The sequence below is a fragment of the Tinamus guttatus genome, unplaced genomic scaffold, assembly GCF_059628265.1.
Source record: "Tinamus guttatus ecotype Peru unplaced genomic scaffold, ASM5962826v1 Tinamus_guttatus_pri_ptg000079l, whole genome shotgun sequence".
Taxonomy (NCBI): Eukaryota; Metazoa; Chordata; class Aves; order Tinamiformes; family Tinamidae; genus Tinamus; species Tinamus guttatus.
In genome coordinates this window covers 4,994,848-5,009,585 of record NW_028288613.1, presented here as the reverse complement: position 1 = coordinate 5,009,585, position 14,738 = coordinate 4,994,848, and the positions used below count along the sequence as shown (strand labels likewise).

The window sequence follows — 14,738 nt, the reverse complement described above, 5'->3', positions numbered from 1 at the left end:
CCATCTTTCTCAGTGCTTGGCTTTCTGCTTTTCTGTCGCGTCTTCCACGTCCTCCTGCAGTGACAGGCAGCTGTTTCCTCCTGGTGCAGTGCGAGCTCCGCGGGGCACTTGAGGGGCCTGAGCCTTCCAACCCCATCGAATGACATCTGCAGTCAATGGGAGAGTTTCCAGGCATTTCAGCAAGCTTCAGGACAAAATTTTGTGTACATCATTACAAGGTGAACAGTGGAACGGAAAGCAGAAGATGTAGATTTAGGGTTTGTCTATGCCATTTAGCTGCTTGCTGCCACTTTGTGCCTCTTTTTCCCTATCTAGGAATAATTAAATTGGCCTTTCTATCTGCAGGCTTTGAGATCTATTGATAAAAAATAGTTGTCTATTGTCACCATAATTGTTTTGTGCGAGCTAGTTCTTAAAAAGCTTTTGGAAGCATCATCACAACAAAGTGACAAAGGTAACCACTCTCTCCAAGCTTGAAAAACAGGGGAAGCAAATCTCAAACCAGATCCCCTGCTGCTTTGGGTCACTGGGTGCCTGATTCTGTGCCAATGACATGATGTTTTTGCTTCTTTAACAAATAAAACCGTTTATCATGTGGAAGTTTATTTTGTTTCATGTGCTTTCACTGCTGTAAGTTATTTGTCCTTTAGTTAGGGGAAATGGGCGACTGCACAAAAGGTTTGGAAATGGAGAGAAACAAGAAGAACATAAAAAAAAATCATCCAGGGCAAAGCAAAGAGTTCGGCTGCGGCAGCGCGATGCGTCGGTGCGCGGCTGGGGGTAGATGGCAGCCTCTCCTCACGTAGAGCAGCCCTGCACGAGGCTGCAGGTGCCTCCTCCGAGGCCTGCGAGCTCCCACTTGCTCATAGAGGATCCCAGCAGGACGGGAAGAGGCTTTCCCGTTCGCAGCGGCACGTTTCAAAAGCCTGGACGGCCTGGAGGCGACGTGAGCAGGCTCTGCGGGGTTAACCGCGCTCATAACGTGGGTTTTAGGAGGTGGCTGCCGCGAGGATGTTTCCCCTCCATAAGAAGAGGCCAAAGCCTTTCTGGCGCCTGCTTCACGCGGGGCCTAGCGCTGCCACCCCAGGCAGGCGGCGCTCTCCTCCCCGGCGCAGGGTCGCGCTGGGTGTCCTCGCTGCCCACCCTGCCCATGTGTCACCAGCCGCGGTGCGGGCGGCTCTGCGGCCTCCTGCGGGCGGCACCGGCACCCCGGGCCTCATGAACCTCTCGGCACCGGGGCAGGGAAGGCGGCCGCCCGGCCTGCTGTGTCCTGGCCTTCAGCGCTCAGAAAAGGTGTGTTCTGTGGGTCTTTCCTGAGCGACCTCAAATGAAAGATGTCTTGTTGGAAAGCAGAGAAGCCAAAGCGCAACCAAAAAATACACACGGAGATCCCACTGCTACCGCTAGAAGCTGAGACCGCTCCTGCAATGAGTGCTTCACGGATGGGGAGTAAGGCACATGTGCAAGCTGTATTTTGTGCCTGCTCTCCTAACCGCAGGTTTTTGGTTTGGTTTGATCCATGCAGATCTCCACACAGCATGGCTTAGTGATGGAATAATGTGTATCCTTCCCTTTGGAAAGACGGGCTGCGAGTAACGTAAGGAGGTTGTGTGCAGTATGTGGCGCAGCTGTATCTGCTAACACCAGACACCGGTGCTGCCCTTGTGAGGGCCATTGGTGTCCTCATGGGCATGGCGTGACGCGCAGTTATAGCCTGGGTGTTGTTTGTGCTGTTCACAAGCACTGATCCTCGCTCAGAAGCGGCCAAACAACAACGCGTAGGGCAGAGCCTCCTTGGGAACCTCATCTCTATGCGGAGGCTCTGGTTTCCAGGAAGCAATTTTTTCCCTCAAGAATTATTTAATCAGGGAAAAATCTTCCGGTACTTACAGACACAACGGCTGCTCTATAGGACTTGGCATTGCAAAGAAAGTAACCACAACACAGCGTGGCTTCCGGAGGCTGAGATTTGCTGCAGTGACAGGAGAGCAAATGGGGAAGATTGTGCAGAGCAGTGCCCCCTGCTCCGACCGTAGCCTCCAGAGCTCCAGACTTTAACGCTGAATCACATAGGAAAGGCATTTATTATAGCGCCTTGTCCTAATGTCAAAGGTATTCTTCATTAAACAGAATAAGAATTTCCTCTTATTAATTTCCTCCATTCAGAAAGCATGTTCTAGGAGGCTGCAAATCTTGGTTTTCCAAGTCACTTCTGCCCAGATGTAGGAAAACAATATGATTGGTGCAATTAAATACTGAATTGAAAAACAAACAACAACAACAAAAAAATGTAGTGACCACGTCCTTACAAAAAGGTGAACAGTAATTTCATTTGCTTCACACAGAGTTAATCATTGCAGATACTGATGGAGGAAGAGAGCTGGCTAGAGCTGCTCTTCTTCCTCTTTCCCTGCCCGCCGTGCTGAGTGTTTTATTGATCTTCCTTGCCAGGAAAATCAGAATCGCAGCGACACGAGCTTGTCCTGTGCAACAGAAATTGGCTTACGTTGCAGGGCAGTGCTTAAAAATGAAAACCTTCGCACAAGCTTAATTTGGGGGGGATTTTGACGGAAAAACGGAGGTTTGCACAGAGGTGTTTCTTGCAGCCTCGCGCGTGTTGTAGCGGCTCGTTTGTGCTCATCGGGATGACACCGTCCCCGGGATGATCCCCCCGCGGCCCGCGGCGCGCAGGGAGCGGAGACCCGCGGGGCGCGCGGCTGGCGGCCGCGGGGGGGCGCTCGCCACCAGGCTGCGGCCGCGCAGCCCCCGCGCAGCCCCGCGCGGCGCCCGCGGAGCCGCCGCCTCCCGCCGCGTCTCCCGCCGCGTCTCCCGCCGCGTCGCTCCCCGCGGGGCGCAGCGCGGCGCGGCGGCAGGTGCGGAGCGGCCGCGCCGGGACTACACGTCCCGGCGTGCCCGGCCCGCGGAGGCGCCTGCGCGGGGCCGCTCCGCCCGCCACTCCCCCGCGGAGGGAGGGAGGGAGGGAGGGAGGCGGCGGCAGCGCCGGCACCGCGGAGGAGGAGGCGGAGGATGAGGATGGAGTAGCGGCCAGCCCGGCAGCGCACCGGGAGCAGGGGCCCCCGCAGCGGGCGATGGAGGGCGGCGTGACGCGCTAAGGGTTGGAAGGAGGCGGGTGGTGGCGCGGAGGAGCCTCCGCACCTCCTGCCGCATCGCGCTGCCGCCCGCGCTCCTCCATGGAGCTGGAAAACATCGTGGCCAACACGGTGCTGCTGAAAGCCAGGGAAGGTGAGCGCCGCCCGGGAGCATCCTCGGCTCCGCGGGGCAGGGGCGGCCGCGGGGGCTGCGCTGCCGGTGCCGGTGCCGGTCGCGGAGCCCTGCAGGGTGGGGGGGGACCTGTGGGCGACCCGATGGGGAGGGAAATATCATCCCCCCCCCCGCCTCCATGCGCGGAGCTCTGGGGAAGGAAGCGAGCGAGACCGCGCAGATCACGGTATTCACCTCTCCCTTCCTTCCCCCCCGCCCCGAAATCCGCTCCCGCACCGGGCTCTTCCAGCCTATTGTTCGGGCAGCCGCAGCCGCGCTCGCTCCGCGGCTCCCCGCGCGCAGCGGCGCCCGTCGCCCCGCGGGGCCGTCACCGCCGCGTCCCGCCGTGCGCGGGGAGCCCCGGGCGCCGCCAACGCGCCCCGAGGCGCTGGATGCGCCGGGAGCTGCCGCCGCCGCGGGCACCGGCGCCCCCCGCGCAGGATCCGCGCCGAGCCCCGTGCACCCGCGCTGCCCTCCCGCACCCGCGCTGCCCTCCCGCACCCGCGCTGCCCTCCCCTCCCCGCGGCGCCCCGTCGCACATCGCCTGGCTGCAGCATCCCTGCCAGAGGAGACTCTTCCCCACCACCGTTACTCCTTATTTATTACTATCATTATATGTATTTTTAATCATTTAAGATATTTTTCCAAGCCTTTGTTCAAACTTCCGTGGCCTGGGAACACTTGCTAGAGTGAGCGGGTTTAGTCGCTGCACGTAAAACCTGCAGGGTTTTCCTTCAGCTGCGCTCCGGAGAGCCTGGAAGCGGCTGCTCCGGAGGCCGCCCGGGCGGATTCGGCCTCGCGCGCTCCCGAGGCTCTGCAAGCCAAGTCCAGCAGTGCCGGCTTGGTGAAGGAGACCTTCCAAATTGTCCCCCTCCGGAGCGATCCCTCTGCATGGGAAATAGCTCCGACTGTACCACAGTGTTTGTGTAACTTGTGGGGTGTTGAACTCGCGAGGCTTAGCTAAAGGCTAAAGTCCTGACATCCCCCCCGGGGGGGAAAATAAAGCCCTATAAATAAGGGCAAAGGTGTCTGAGCAGATTGGGGGCTATAACTTTCTGCCTTCTAATGGAGAATTACTATTTTTCTGTTTTATTCTTATAATACTGTTTAGGATGCGGTTGTCACCAGCAATATAGTACTGCTTTAGATTTCAAAAGGCTTTAGGAATACTTTAAAGGATGGTATTAATTATTGCTCTGGAGAAATGCAGTTATTGTGTGTTGGTTTCGGAGAGCCAATATTTTTCCAGTCACTTTTAATATGCCTCTCTGTTTTATGGTATTTTTCTACCATCCTCAGCAGGATGGTAATGGTGATGCGGTAGAAGAAGAATAGAGAAGCTGTCAGCTACAATCCAGAACTTTTTCAGTATTTCCTCTACATTATATTCTAACTCTTATTTTATCTATATATGATGTCCCAAAAACATTTTTTGAGGTCCAGTGCATATATTTAGAGCATTTTTTGACTGAGTTTTTTTGAAAATGAGGGATAACTTGAAAGTCACGTACCTGACATCACGAAGCCATAAGCATTAATACATCTGAATCATAGATGCTTCCAAGGTTTCAGTTATCATTAGCCTCTATGAGTAAAGTATTTCTAAAATTTGAAGGGAATGATGTAAGTGAATGCTTTTGTAGATGAAGAGGCTGGGCAGCATATTGAAGATCAAGAGTAAAAACAAATGAATATATCAAGGGTTATGGTACCTAAAAATAAGCTTGCTTCTGTTCCTGCAGACTCTGGGGAGAGATTTAGCCGGGCTAACCTGTAGCCAAAGCAAAGTACATGCATGTGTGTTTCCACTTGTTAAGTCAAAAGTAATATCCATATTAGCTCAATTATATGGTTGTTAGTGCCTGCAATGTGATACTGAACGTCGGCAGGAGCAGTAATGGGATCCGTTCTGCAGACTTGAGTGGAAGCAGGAGTTTATCACGATTGCAGCAGGAACTAAAGCCAACGTTGTTACCGAAGGGAGAAAGTTCAAACTAGCGTCAAAGGAAAGTTCAGGTAAAGCTGCAATGTAAAGTGCAGCAGTGAGGACCTTTGTAAGGGACCTAGTTGACCAGCGTGACCACCACAAACATTTTCTAGCAAACATTGGTTGTTCAAATTTTGCAACTCGTTTGCTTTGGCCCTGCTAAGTCTTTTTAATTTTTTTTTTTCCCCGTTGTCTCTTGTTTCTTTGTGACTGAATTTTACTAAAGCAGCCACAAATGCAAAGTGATTTTTTTTTTCAGCAGAAATATTGGGAAGCAAATTTCATAACTGACTATGCAAATACTTGCACCAGAATATTCATGATTACAATGAGAAGCACACCCAGAAACAACTGACACCTTGTGATGGCAGAACAACCTTATTTGAGCAACAAAAACAAGTGCACTTTACATAGAAAAGCTTATTTTATTGAGTAATTTCTAGCAGAGAATAAGTTTCAGAAACTCTTCATCCGTTTGTAGATTATGAAGTATTTTGACACAAAATCACATATAATTTTCTTGTACTCAAAGTCTTAACAAGTTGAAAATGGGAGTTTTATTGCATTTGAAAGTTATTTTCTAACTTATTAGTAATAAATTTATGCTGTTTCCTCAATCATCAATTCTTAGATGCCAAATCCCATTGCACGAATTATCAAGCCCTTTCAAGGCTGAATAAAAAATAAAACTGCTTTAATTATAAAGGAGGAAGCAATCGGGTAGGAACTGAATAGGTATTTGGGACCATCCTTTGTTATCTGAGGAAAAGAATAAGCAGAGAAGGGAAGACGAGAGAGATGAGAACCTTTAGAAGGAAAATGACTGCAACTGCAGGCATTTCGGATTGAGTAAGAACCCCTAAATGGTGGAGTGGTGAGTCGCGTATCTGGACCTTTTCATTAGCCTTCTTGTTTCCGAGGCTCAGCAGTCATGTCTCAGAGACAGAATCACTGCAGAACCATTCATGAGGGGAATGCCCAAGCTGCTAAAAGTGAGTCTGGGTTTGTGAATGAATCTGGACTCAGTTTCCTGGTCTAAGGGGCCAAAATTGGAGCAGAGGAGGCAATGGGAGGGCAGAAGAGGGATGAAGACCTGAGCGTGTCAGAATTTCAGATGAACTTGAAGAGCCTTAGTACCAAGAAGCTCTAATACTGATCCACACCGTCATTAGTCCTCATCTCTGCCAGTCCAAAGAAATAAGGTGGTAAAAGGCAAGTCTTTGAGAGCCTAAAGATTGAATTTTGATGTGTATATGAAGAGCAAACAATGTGATGGAATAAGGGGTGCCATGCATAGAGAATCCGGGTAATCTTTTTCGTGATCCACTACTTCCAGCCATAAGGACATAGTCTTCCCTAGTGTAAGATGCCCCTTCTGGGCACATGAATTTTCTTTGACAGCTTGAAACACATTTCAAAGCCCAAATACAACTTGACTGTAGTAAGTTACTAAATCCTTCACAAACTTGTTAAAAAAAGCAAAAACAAAATGGCACAGTTGTCACTCCTATGCACCCTTAAAGTTTTACGAATAGATAAATGAGTCATCATGGCTATTAGCTTTAAAATAGGCAATTTGGAAGATAAACATTTTTTTTTTCTTTCTTTCTTTTTCCATTCCAGGTATTACTGGCATTCTAAAAAGCTGATATTCATGGCACCCAAGCACAGCCTTGACCTAATGAAAGGGGGCTGCCTTATTTTTTTTTTTTTTGTATCTCAGAATGCACCCTGCTGCCATATAACATGTAAAATGTGCCAGTCCTCCTATTGCTGTATTTTTAGCTTGCCTTTGCAGGATGATTACAGGAGAGATTTGTGCATGTCTTTATTGGCAAAAGACTAGCAATAAATCCTAAACAAGCAGCATGATTGCTTTCCAAGAACTTGGCCATAGAACAATTGGAAAAAGGGCACTAGAACAATGAAGAGCATATTTGAAGGAAAGAAGGTGACTATAGCGACAGCCAAAACCCCATGGAGAATATGATTATTGCAGCTTGACTTTGGCAACTTCATAAACCGCTGCTTCTGCAAGTCGAATCTGAAGCCCTGTCCTGTCTCCCTTGATATAAAAGCAAAGGGCTGTGTAGGGAAAATATTGTCGCTATAAGCAGAGGAAATTCGCACACAGTGACTCAGTTTAGTTTTCTCCTCTGAGTTCAAGAGGAGCTTTCACCACTGCAATACAAAAAAAAAAAAAAAGGCAAGAATGGAATCACTTAATACTTCAAATGGAGCAGGGTGCTCTCAAGCTCTAGTTTAAAAAATGGGATTCCTTTTCAATCATGTAACCATTTCTTTGTGGAAAAAAAATGCCCCAGAGTTCAGAATATTTCATGATAGTCTAATAGAGGAAATTTGGGAAATGGGAGTCTTCAGGCCTTTGTGAAAAACACATGCAAGTCTGCACGACAAAAAGATCTCCTTTTATTGTACTGAATTAATTCTGTAGCCATCCTACCTGGGCAGTGACGAGCACCTTGGTTGGCATGTTAAAAAATATTTTGTACCGGGCTGTGATTGATTATTAACACATGGAAGCTATTAGCTAGTAAAGCTGGTAGAACAAATATTACCTACAGGGGCTTGAATCCATCTGCTCTGTTATCCGCAGGTGACTGCTCTCCTTGAGTGCAAAATAATAAATGTTAGGAAGAGACTGTCTATATTTGTAATCAATATATTCCTTTTCTGAGGAGGCTGTAAGTTAGTGTTACTAAAATCACTTGTTTAGCAAAGAACTTCCAGTATTTATCAAAGATGCTGGCTGGATAAGTTTGTATCTGCATTTAGCTTTTTGTAGTAATTATCTATTTTTATATTTAAAGATAATTTAGGCATAAGTGCCTAAAAGGGGGGGGGTTTAAGAATGCTCTACCAGGCTGGTGACATTTAGCCTGAACTACTGCGTGCGTCTTTGTGATAAACAACGCTAGAATGAAAGCCTTAACCACAGGCAGGGGCTCTACTGCAAATATCTGTGCTTTTGTCACCTGTGCGTTGGTGGGTGGATGTGCGCTGGCTCATTTTGAAAGCTATGAAGAAAAAAAAACACTAAGGAGGAAGGTAGCAACAATTTGCTGTTACTAGGCCCCAGGGGTATCTTATACCTGCTCTAACGACTGCTCTTATTTTTGTGTTTTTTTTTCCTTATTTTTGTGGGTTTTTCTGTGGTTATGTGTTTTCCTCTTATACCTGTGGACAGTACAATGGGTTATTATTGATTTTTTTTTTAAGAAAAGCTTCATGGTTTCGAGCTTACTTCTTGAAAGATGATCTTCCTTTCCATGTATTGCTTTGCTAGCTAAGAGCTGCTCATGAACTCTTCTTTTTTCTCACAAAACCAGAGATGAGCGTCTGCAAGCTGAGGACAACCACCAGTGGTTCCCCTTCCTTTCCTGCTGCAAAGGAAGTACTACCCTATTCTTAAACTTTTTTGCCAATGGAATTTGGAGTGAGATATCTAACTCCTGCTCATCAATGAGATTTTTTTTTCTCTGAGTTTTAATTTAAAAATATGCTGCATGAATATGAATGTTCTGTCTGGCAGGTAATAAGATGAGAGCCAATTGCTTCTCATTTTTTACAGGCACATGATATAAACAGTAACAAGATGATATAATCCTAATATTTTTTTAAGACCGCAGGAGGTGACATTAAATTAAAAGGCCAGGAAAATAAAGAATTGGTTACACTCAGCTAGATTATCTTTGTTATTATTTTGCTTGGAGGATTAAAAAAATATATACTGCTTTATGAGAAAGATTAGACAGGGAGCAAAAATTAAAGTAAATAGTCTTGCAGAGATTATGGGTATTTTACTTCATTTTACTTAAAAATCCATAGAGTTGCTAGTTAAAATGAAAAAGCAGAACAAAAGGCAGGTGAGGGAGAAGGTGGATGAGGCTGAAGGCTCTAGAAGTGGCCTAGATGCTTCTAGGTCATGTAGTGCCTCTGCAGAAATGTGAATACTACAAATGATACTAATGAACGGAGGGTGGCTGGCTGTGTTCTAGGGTGGAAATACTTTATTTGCAGCTGTCTTCTCAGCGGTACGTTGAAGACTCAGATTTCATATATGCACCCTATTCTGCAGTTAGGAAAGGGCCTAAAGTAGTTGCATTGACTTCTGGGGCGACTGTTTGGTGGGGAGAAGTGGAGCTTGTTTGTGAGTGGTCTGCAAGGAGGAGACCTTAGGGATCAGTCTGCCCTCAATGCTGGAATTCCGTTCAAATCAGTACAATTACTCTGATCTATCACTCTGCTAATATCCAGTGAAATGGATATTAGCTGCGGCTGGGAACAGGCCGAGGCCTACCCTTGGCCTACAAGGCCAAGGCATCTTGTCCCTTAGACTTCAAACACCTTTTCTACTGAGTTTTAAACAGTTTTGATATAAAAAATTACTCCAATATTGGCCTTTCCTCTCAAGAGGATTTGTTTCTCCAGTCCAAGAATTCTCTGTCATTGTTCTGTCTAAATTTTTTTTCTCGTCTCCTTACCCATTTACTCTCATCTACAGAGCAACCGAGAGTTGTCATTCTCTGCTTGCTGTTTCTAATCAATTAACTTCTTAACCACGTTTAACAGCTTTTGCTCTTTCCTCCTTCCAAGCTGTCCTTTCCACTCAGCATGGATGGGCCTCCTCAGATTCCATGCAGGCAGTCTTCCGGCCAAGTTCATTCCAGACTGGCTCCCTAGGAGATGTTCTGAAGGATGGAGTTGGTTGTGCAGACAGCCTGAATCTGATCCTCTTCGTGGCCTGCACCAAACTCCGAGGAAGTAGCAGGTCAAACGGGATGAGATCCTGGGGAAGAGATAGTACCAAAGAGGGAGTACATCTGGATAGTTCTGAGCAGTTTCCACCAGTGAGGTTGCTGATGGATTTCTCCGTTGCCCTGAGCATAAATAGGACAGTGGCAGCTATTTTAATATTGGTTGCATATTTTCTTGGGTCCTGTTGGATAAACCCGGGAGTCTGGCATTTCCTGATATTCTGGGGTTATGTTACACTATGTGTTGCCCTATTTTGAGTGCAGTACCTCTTCGCCTTAACAGCTGAAAGGGCCAACCCCTTCCTTGGTGGGCATCAGCACAGTGCCTACTGGGATGCTGTTCACTAGTTCCCGGGGCTCCAGGACCAGCCCCCATTTCCTAGAACCATCCACCCAGTGAATAAATTTGGATGTGCTCTTCATTGCTTGTCATTCTATTTGTCCTGGGTTTCTGCCAATTTACTCTCTGCATTGCTTTCCTTCCCGCTCCCTCATAGATTTTGTTTTGCGACTTGCTAGGGATGAAAGCTTGATTAACTGAAAGCTAAACCAAATTCATAGCAAACCGTTTTCTGTCTTCTTTAGTTTTGGCTGTCACAGGAAAAAAAAAAAAAGAGTTGTTCTGTTCTGAGTGTTCATGAAGTTTGTTGATTTTGGCCAAGGACAGATTCTAGTAATAATCACACTAGAAATCAATGGAGATGCTTTCTGTAGGGAATAGTCTTTCTACTTGGCGTGGTGAACTTTTCTTCCACAGTGGGACAACTTGTCTTTTTTTTTTTTTTTCTTTTTAATGTTGAAAAGCATCTTACCAGAATCCTGCAAGTTTTTCAGAGGAAATTTTACTTGGTTAACAGTTATGGAAAATTAAGAGACTCTGAAGCTTAATCTTTTTACTATTAAAGGAAGAATAATTTCCCAATGCAACATTTGGAAGCAGTGAAAAGGCTTGCAAATGCCGAAGTTCCACATCTACATTTCATCTCTGAATCATGATTTTGTGTTTTCTGAGGGTGCCAAGTTATAAATCATGCATTGACTGAGAATTCCTCATGAAGTACACATCTGGGAAAGTTTGTGTGCTTTGTTTGTTTCACTAGCAGCTGAATTTTAAGAATTGTCCAGATGACTTGTGTATGATGTAAGCTTCTCCCAAGGTTAGAGTACACCTCTTTTTTTTTTTTTTGAGCTTTATGCCCCTAATATCAAGAGAGAATTAGTTCAGGAATTTAAAAAAACAACCTTTAGCGCTCTCATTCAGAGAGCTGGGAATGCAAGAGTAAAAAAGTGTTCAGATTAGAGTTCCTTTTCATCATGTGTCATTACCTGATCCCGAATAGCAGCATGCATAGAATCTTCCTTCCCTGAACCTCTTCTCAGCCTCCCACTCTAGAGACTTCCTGAGCAGAAGGTGGCTCTGCACCATTGTACTTAATGAAGGGATCTCTCCTTTATGATTTGCCCAGTCCCCTTTTGACTACATTTATAATTTTGGCCTCTGCACATCCCTGTGGCAATGAGCTCCACAAGGTGACAAAAGCACTCAGGCTTTCCCACGTGTGTGTTTCTTAAGGGGAGCTCAGTCAAAGTGTGACTTACATCTTGGAAACTTGAAAAGCAAACACAGTGAAGATATGGAAATGCCATCAGGGAGAAAGGAAGGGAATTATCCACAGAGCAGTCATATACTTTGGTTTAGACATGTTCTTCTCTTCTGTCACGGCATTCATGATTTTGTAACTTTATATCATTACAACCACCTGTTTATGCCTTAGCAGTGCTTCTTTGGGCTGAAAAGCCCAAGTCACTGTCCTTTTGCATCTTCTAGCTCTGTATCATCTTGAAATATAATATATTTTATATACATATTATATATATGATCATATAATGTTCACTGCTGGGACGGCTGACAGTGATATCAGAAATATGTCTCCTGAGGGGAGATGTTTGATTTAGAGTCCATCATTTGGTGTGTATATATGATTTGTTTTCCCTCACCTGCAGTACTGTGCTGTTTGACACAGAATTTCATCGGGTATTTTATCTCGAAGTGATTCAATACTGCAACCTCATAGAATCACAGAATCATAGAATGCTTAGGGTTGGAAGGGACCTCTAGAGATCATCTAGTCCAAACTCCCTGCACACGCAGGGTCACCTAGAGCACGTGGCACAGGACTGCGTCCAAGCGGGTTTTGAAGATCTCCAGAGAAGGAGACTCCACAACCTCTCTGGGCAGCCTGTTCCAGTGCTCTGGCACCCTCACTGTTAAGAAATTTTTCCTTAAGTTCCTGTGGAACTTTTGGTGCTTCAGTTTCTGGCCATTTCCTCTGATTCTGTCAGCGGCCACCAGTGAAAAGAGGCCAGCCCCATCCTCCTCACTGCCTCCCTTGAGGTACTTCTAGACACTGCTCAGGTCCCCTCTCAGCCTTCTCTTCTCCAGGCTGAACAGGCCCAGCTCCCTCAGCCTCTCCTCATAGGACAGATGTTCCAGGCCCCTGATCATCCTTGTAGCCCTGCGCTGGACTCTCTCCAGTAGCTCCACATCCCTCTTGCAATGTGGGGCCCAGAACTGGACACAATACTCCAGATGCGGCCTCACCAGGGTTGAGTAGAGGGGCAGGATCACCTCCCTCGATCTGCTGGAGACGCTCTTCTTAACGCACCCCAGGATCCCATTGGCCTTCTTGGCCACAAGGGCACACTGCTGCCTCATGGTCAACTTATCATCCACCATGACACCCAGGTCTTTCTCCGCAGAGCTGCTCTCCAGAAGGTCAGTCCCCAGCCTGTCCTGGTGTCTGGGGTTATTCCTCCCCAGGTACAGGACCTTGCACTTGGCCTTGTTGAATTGCATGAGGTTTTTCACCGCCTAGTTGTCCAGTGTGTCCAGGTCCCTCTGGATGGCAGCGTAGCCCTAAAACCTCCTTTTGCTACTGTTTGCAGGCTGTGTTTCTTAAAATGGTCCTGAGGAAATCTGTGCTGGCAACAAATGTTGTCATCTTTCTATTTAACTCCTTTCCAGACCAGTTATGGATACTCTGAATATTCCAGCTCCTGTTGTAAGTCTCTCACACCCTGCTAAAAGCCTCGCTTATCCTGTCAGCCACTACTGAGTCACCGGAGTGAATCCCCCAAGCCAGTTTAGTTTTTTAAGAATCGTTGGTGAGAGCCACTCTCAAAGCCTGTTTCAAAGTTCAAGTGTATTGTATTGACCATTCACTCTTCTACATGTTTGTTGATTCCTCAAAAAAAGTCCATCAGATTTGTAAACATGACTTTCTTAGAATCACAGAAGAAAAACATTTGGAAGGAACCTCAGGAGATCTTTAGTCCAACCTCCTGCCCAAAGCAGCGTCAGCTCTGGGGTCAGACCGGGTTGCTCAAAGCTTTAGCCAGTCAAATCTTGAAAACCTCCAAGGATGGAGACTGCACAACCTCTTTGGGCAATGCTTTTCATTGACCTTGACTGTCCTTGTGGGGAAAAAAAGCTTATATCCATTTGACCCTCTCTTTCACTGTAAGCCATTGTCTTTCATCCTCCCACTGGTGTGAAGAGGTACCTGAAGGTTGCTGTTAGCTCTCATCAAAAGCCTCCCCTGCTCCAGGCTGAACAAGCCCCCTTTCCCTCAGCCTGCCCTTACAGGGCAAATACTCCAGCACCTGACCCTCTGGGGCCTCTCTGCTGTCCTCGCTCCACTTTATCAATGTCCTTTCTGTTGTGAAGAGCCCAGAACTGGGTACAGTATCCAGGTGTCATTCAGTGAGTGCTGAATCCTCTCCTCTTGTCCACAAAACCAGTTATTCTACCCTAGAAAACAGCTGGGTTGGTCAGGCATGATTTACCCTTGGTAAATCTATGCTGACTGTTCACAGTTATCTCCTTCATGTGCTCTCTATCCCAGAGAAACTTGCTCTGAGATGATGTGATACATGACCAAAATGAGACTGGCTGGCCCGTCATTTCCTGGATTGTCCTTTTCTCTCTCTCCAACCTTGGGGGGCTTCCCTGTATCTTCACAACTTTCCAAAGCTCAGACAGCAGCCTTGCAATATTAGTGGCCAGCTCTCTGTTCTCCTAGTGCAGACCACCGGGTCCTGTGGGCCACTGTGGATAAATTCACTCAAGTAATCAGGTACTGCTCGTAGATCATTTCATCCTTCAACTCTGCCTCTAAGCATGGAGACCTGGGAAGCCTTGTCAGTGAAGGCAGGTGAGCAAGGCATTGAGTCTTTCTGCACAGCAGTCTGTTACAGCTGCCACGGCTTCAGCTTCAGTGAAGAACAAGAGGCACTAGCAATGGAAGCTGTGGAGTGCAAAGAGTTGTCACTGTTCAGTGACTTTGTAGTCTCATACATACCTGAGCAAGGGTTGGAGGGACTCTGAGCTGCTGCAAACATTCAGTCATTGAAGACACCCCACTTTCTGACATCTCTAGTGACCTGATAGGAGCATTTTAAGCCTTCAGCATCAGTTTCTGATCTGCATGTACATCCAGGATTTCCATTCTCATCAGTGGTAGAATTCCCTTTTCTTTTTTTCCCTTCTACTCTTTTGGAACGACATCAGACATGTGGCTTGGCAAATTCATCTCAAAAAGAGGCTCTTCCTAGCGGTAATGTGATTAGATATGATCTTGTACAATTGCCAAGCTGCTTAGCTTGAAGCAAGACCCAACTCCCCGACAGCATTGACCACAATTAATGTGTTC

General features: G+C 46.7%; 1 protein-coding gene across 1 annotated transcript in view; it reads left to right on the top strand.

Annotated features, from left to right (window-relative positions):
- Positions 1-3,026: 3,026 nt before the first annotated feature.
- The window catches only part of GRK5 (G protein-coupled receptor kinase 5), a 150,964-nt gene continuing 139,252 nt past the window's right edge, over positions 3,027-14,738 (top strand). The window contains exon 1 of the mRNA XM_088520087.1: positions 3,027-3,243. Within this exon, the coding sequence (XP_088376213.1) occupies positions 3,192-3,243 (52 nt within the window). The 5' untranslated portion in view covers positions 3,027-3,191. The remainder of the gene's footprint in view (positions 3,244-14,738) is intronic.